The following is a 6,030-nucleotide window of genomic DNA, read 5'->3' as shown; positions in this document are numbered from 1 at the left end:
TTAAATGATAAAATACTCAAAGTAAACCAAAAGGTCAACTCCGAACTCGCACCCCGAAACCCGATAAAACTCACAAATTCCGATAACCTATTCGAATACGAGTCCAAATATGTAATTGGTTTCCAAATCAAACCTCAATTTCATGTTCAAAATCCCAAATTTTATTCTCTAAGTTCAAATTCCCAATTTATTCTCATCAAATTCTTGATTTAGGCATAATAATCTATGAAAAAATAAAATATATAATCAAAACAAATATACAATTACTTACCCTCATGATTTGGGTGTTTATCTCCTTCAAAATTGCCTTACTTGTGCTCCAAGAACTCAAAAAGTAAAGAAAATGAGCTCAAAGTCTCGAAATTTGTCATTAAATACCACCGCCAGGCCTCCTTCTTCGTGATCGCGGTCACCAACCTCGCAAATCCTAAAATGTCCAAAACAATTTTACCCTTTGCGATCGCGGCCATGAAGCTCCATGATCGCGATGAACAAACTTCATTAAAACTTTCTAAACTCTTTTCAGACAACCTATAGTATAAGTCACAAAGGGATATAGAACTCCAAATGATAAACTTTGTATTTTTCAAAAAACTAGACACAAAGGAATACAATATTCATTTTTGGATCACCTAAAAATTCCTTATAGATTGCAAAATATAAGCTCCCGAAATCAGCCCAGTGACAGCAGAAACTTCTTCTTTGCGAATGCGAACCTTCCTTCTGCGAACGCAATTCACAAGTCCAATATTGCATTTTACTCTTCACGAATGCAGCCCAGAGCTCCGCAATTTCGATGTACACTCATGTAGCCAAAAACTAGCAGCTGAAAAGGGACTAAGAATGATGTGAAACCATCCCGAAACTTACCCAAGCCTCTCGGGACCCCACGTCCAATCATACTAACAAGTCCTTATACCTAATCCAAACTTATCCAAAGGCTCGAAATGCCACAAATAACATTAAAATCAAGGATTAAATACCCAAACTCATCATGTAGCCTTCAAACTCAAGAACTTCAAATAATCACATCCAAGCTTTTGATTCATGCCAAATTAACTCTGAATGAAACCAAACTTTTCACACAAGTTCCAAATGACAAAAATGGACTTATTCCAAGTCTAGGAATAACAATCCGAACAAGTCAACTCAAGGTCAAAAATATGAAATTTCAAAACCTTCAAATTGCTAACTTTTGGCAAGAAGAATCACATCATCCTAGGAACCTCCAAATACAAATCCGGACATACGCCTAAATTCTAAATCACCATAAAAATCTATTGGAACCATCAAAACACTAATCCGAGGTCTTTTACTCCTAAGTCAAATCTTTGTCGATTCTTCTAATTTAATGCATCTAAATTGAGAACTACTCTTCCTAATCAATCTCGAACTCCCTGAAAATCAAAATCAACCATGCACACAAGTCGTAATACATCATTTGAAGCTACTCAAGACCTCAAACTACTAAACAAAATTCTAACGCTCAAAATGACATGTCGGGTCGTTACAACAGCTAAGACTATTGAAGAAACTAGTTGTAACTTCGTCTAACTAACTCACCAATCTATGACTAACCACCTAATTAATTTATGCCAACGGTTACATAGTTGTGACACAAGAAGGAATAACAAACAAGTAACTGGCTCCTACATGCACTCATTTCCACTACTAGTTATTGCACTTGGTGTAGTACAATAATTTTCCTTCTAATATGGGTAACAACTAGTTTTATTTACATCATATCACTGTTTATTTATCTATTTGCATCTTAATGTATACTCGGTAAATACTTGTGTGCACCGGGTATTTATATATAAGCTTACTAATTCATAATGATTAAATGATAAATTAAGGTGAAAATATATATGAAAAAAGGCCAAAACTACCTTTATCATTTTGGTAAATGGTTTAAAATTACTCTCCCCTACCTTTTGGTTTTTAAATACACATAACATTATTTTCCTAGCTTAAAAATACTCCTATGACTAACGGTTGACTAGATGAGACTTCTGTATACCCTAAAAACGGATAACAATTGAATTTATACGTGGTTTTAAGGATACGTGATATAACTTGGCACAAATTAAGAGAATATATTAATATTGAATTTGACGATAAAAGAAATAATGCAAACCAAATGAATCGAATGGCCTTGGCCCTCGAGTTTGATCAGCTTTGAACCAAGAAAAGTTTCAACTGATATAAAAACAGAGTAACAAGATAATGAATGCTAGAAAAAGACAGTATATTGCTTTATGTTGCGTAAATGTGATGGTTTTTACAAATGATCAGACCCCCTTTATATAGTAGAGGAGTCCTACTCTTGATACAATTCTAAATGAAGTAAGATATCTCATGATTGGCTAATTAATCGGCCTATCCTTGATACATGCCGAGATCTCCGCCGTGATGTACGCTCGATCGCGGATATTTCGTCTTTCTATTATCCGGCTCAACAATTTTCCCTCGATCTTGCAAGATCTCGATTATGTTAGGCCCCGGGGTCTCGAGCTTGGCTATATAACTTCACACCTCGGTTCAATACGACTCGAGGTCGGACCTTAATCTATCATGTTCCAGTCTCGATTAGTCAAGCAAGGGGCGAGCCCGGTTTTGACTGTATACAGATAGTCCCCTTATTTCTCGGAGAGAAGACGATGAGAAACAATATGAATTTATGAATCCCGTCTCGATGGGTCATGACGTAAGCGACAAACCCGACTATGACGTAAGCGACAAATGGATATCGAAACATCCCGTCGGGCCAGTTATTAAGGCATTAAATGCATGTCAGGCGCTGGTCGGCCACCACTGGTTCTGAACCGTCACCAGCAAGCTATAAGTGTCCCAATTTTCCTTCATTCAAACTTTGCGCACAAAGCTCTTCTTATTCTTGTTTTTTCTTCAAAAATCCCTTTGATTTGCATTCTTGCACCAAATTTTTGAACTTTCATCAAACCGTATACCATCTTTATTCTCTTTCCTTCTGTTCTTAAATGGTGAAAATTTCTAAGATAGTACCTCAAAAGGAGGCCACTTCTTCATCATGACCCGCTGGCGGCGGGGCTGTGGCAGAACCTCACCCTCAGGAATTCGTTCCGATAGGGTGCCCTACTATTGCCGATTTTAAGGTTGAAAAGACCTCCTCGGTACCGGGCCGATATGAGTCGGTCTTGAGATACATATGCACAATCATAGAGGATCTCCTCACCAAGGTTAAAGAGGTCTGTAACTGGGTCAATAAGAATGTGGCGGTTCCTTCGCCCGAGGAGTCGATCACTACCCACGTGGAGGGTATTCTAAGTGTTTACACTTATCCTTTCACGTTGGGTCACTTAGATCCTATCATCATTGCCTTTTACAAGAGGTATGATGTGACTCTTGGCGAAATCCACCGCTCCTTCTGGAGAATCGAGGGAGATCCCTTTACCCTCGACCACCTTGTGCGCCTCTATAGTCCCCGACTCTATCGAGGGGGGCTGATCAAGCTTGCTCGCCGGGCCAGCAGGGCTCCGTTCTCAAGCATAGACAAAGCTCGGGACCGAGGTTGGATGTGCCGATTTGTTCGAGTAAAGACTTCGGACCTGATCCCTGCTAAAGACATGCCATTTCCCGAGAAATAGAACATGAAACATAAGTAGTGCTTCCCTTTGAATGTTCAATCCCGTTGTTTTCCCTCTTATCTCTTTCTTCATTGATGTTTTTGGTGTTGCAGTTGTGGCCCAGACGTCAAACGCAGTTCTTGAACTTAAGGAATGGGTCGAGGGCCTTGTGTCATAGAGGTCGTATTCCGAGCGAGCTTGGATGGAATTATCGAAGGGTCGATGGGAGGCCCGCAATCATGGTAAGAGTTTTTCCCTGATACATCTGATATCTTCAGTCCCTGATTTGTTATGTTTTTATTTCGCAGGTTAACCAAAGGACGTCGAGATGAGGCCTCCATCAGCTGATGATGATATATACGTTGATCGCCCTGCTCCTAAACAGGTCAAAGAGAAGGGGAAAAGAAAAGCCCTGATTCCCTCCGACTCTAAAAAGAAAAGACCGAGGACGCAGCTGGAGCATAAGCCCAAAAAAGCTGGGGCCCGAGAACACTCATCGGACGTACTCAATCTGTTGAGGGACGAGTCCAAGGAATAAGAAAATTCTAAGCTGGTGGCCCGAGTCAGACGCGACTCTGAGATGTCTCGAGCCATGGAGTCCATATAAGAGACAGTGGTTGAAGTCCTCGAGAGGGTCGAGACCGATCTGGCCCGAGCCAGTAAGGTCCAAAAACAAAATACGACTGGTACGTCCCGGTCAAAAGATAACATACCCAAAGAGGTGTCTGGTGTGATTAACATTTCTGGGTCGCCCTCATTTATGGATTCTATGATCAATGAGGCTCAGGCGTTGAAGGGTAAACTCAGAGAAGGGGCGCAAGGAGCAGCCGATCCTTTCAATAACATTTTTGATGGCCTGGACTCTACAGCTTCAAAGGATGCTACCGGTTCGAGTAGCTTATCGGTGCTAAATAAGGTACCATCATCGGGTGCTACTGGGTCTTTATCGAGCCCAAAACTGGTGGGTCAATTCCCGGTCCCAAGTATTAACCCCGACCGCAGGCGGTCGATAATTGTTTCTATCCCAGAGGATGCCTCGGTCTTCTCTGCCCCCGTGAGGGTTTCCAGCTGCCTTAGATTCTTGGTGACCGAGGAAGAATAGGCCGTGATGAATGCGGTAGAGGTGCCTTTCTTATTTAACGAGGCCCAACATGCTTTGAATCGGGTTAGTTTGAGAGTTACTTCATTATTTATTTTAAACTTGAAGTTGTAAATAATTCTAACATTTTTCTCCGTGCCTGCAGGCTTCGGTGTTGCATCATCAAGCTTTCCTCATAATCCGGGAAGAGCATGAGGCTGAGGTCCGGGAACTCACCGAGAAGGGGGATACTTACAGGCTTCTGATTGAGAAGCTCCGGGCTGATTTAGAAGCGACTCAGAGTGAGCATATCGGGATGGCCGAGCAGGTATTTCGAGTGCTTCATGATAGTGAAGATGAATTGGAGATAGTAACTAACAATCCGATCATGCAGGTCCGGCAGAGGCTCGAACATATTGGGCACTCAAGACACAGATAGATGCGATACAAGCCAAGGCTGAAGAGTTCAAGAAGAATATGGACATCTTAGCTTTGAAAAAGGAAACTGTCCAAGCACAACTGGAGTCGGCCGAGGCCCAGCTCCAAGCTGCAAAAGAGAAAGCCTCGGTACAGGTCAAGAAAATTGAGGAGCTTTAATCTCAACTGCACTTGGCTATTTTTGATAAGGAGAATTTGGCCAATGAAATCGAAGTGGTCAGATCTGAGATGGTCGTGGCCAACATCAAAGTCGATGCCAAACTGGCCCAATTCAAAGTCGAGGCTGAAGCCATTCGGGCGCAGGCTAAGAGCATGGTGGATCATGCAAAATTGCAAGCTCTAAGGGAAGCCTTTGAGGGAGTTCATTCTCAGGGCTTCGATATTCTGGCCGAGATCAAGAATGCCAAAGCATAGGAAGCCAGGGCCCGGAAGCTGGCCTTTCTCGAGGAAGATTCCGAAAGCTTAAGAGAGTCTGAAGACGGGGAAGATCCCGAGGATGGAGATGCTGCCTCCGATAAAAACCAAGCCACTTAGGCCTTTATATATTTTTTGCTTTCTTTCGTATCTTTTTGAGGCAGTTTTGGCTTGTTGTAAATTTTTGTGTTAGGCCATTCTAGCCTTTGTAAAAAAAATTATTATATATACATAAGGCTTTCTTCACCTTTCGGCTCTCAAATATTTCCTTTGCTTTATTAATTGTACTCACAAAGGTCGAAATGCCTTGGCATGAAATAATAAGGTTGTGTTCGAGGGTTCGAACAATCCTTACCTTTATTGCCTTTTTGGGTTAAGGCATTGTTGGGGTTCGATATTACCAAAGATTTTTCCCCGAATATAGCTTACTTTTATGACTTTGCCGAGGGCAACCTTTAGAACCGATTGTGAAATTTTTCTTTTGTGAAGTCCTAG

The 6,030-nt window shown here is 41.6% G+C and overlaps 1 protein-coding gene across 1 annotated transcript; it reads left to right on the top strand.

Annotated features, from left to right (window-relative positions):
• The first annotated feature begins 4,365 nt into the window (after positions 1–4,365).
• Positions 4,366–5,535, top strand: LOC138902552 (uncharacterized). The gene is made up of 4 exons (XM_070190433.1): positions 4,366–4,521; positions 4,850–4,985; positions 5,078–5,256; positions 5,311–5,535. Exons 1-4 carry the CDS (start codon positions 4,366–4,368, stop codon positions 5,533–5,535), a joined length of 696 nt encoding a protein of 231 aa, XP_070046534.1.
• Positions 5,536–6,030: the final 495 nt, after the last annotated feature.

The sequence above is a fragment of the Nicotiana tomentosiformis genome, chromosome 12 (genome assembly GCF_000390325.3).
Source record: "Nicotiana tomentosiformis chromosome 12, ASM39032v3, whole genome shotgun sequence".
In the NCBI taxonomy this organism is placed as follows: Eukaryota; Viridiplantae; Streptophyta; class Magnoliopsida; order Solanales; family Solanaceae; genus Nicotiana; species Nicotiana tomentosiformis.
Note: the sequence above shows the minus strand (reverse complement) of the source record. Positions and strands in the feature narration are given on the sequence as shown.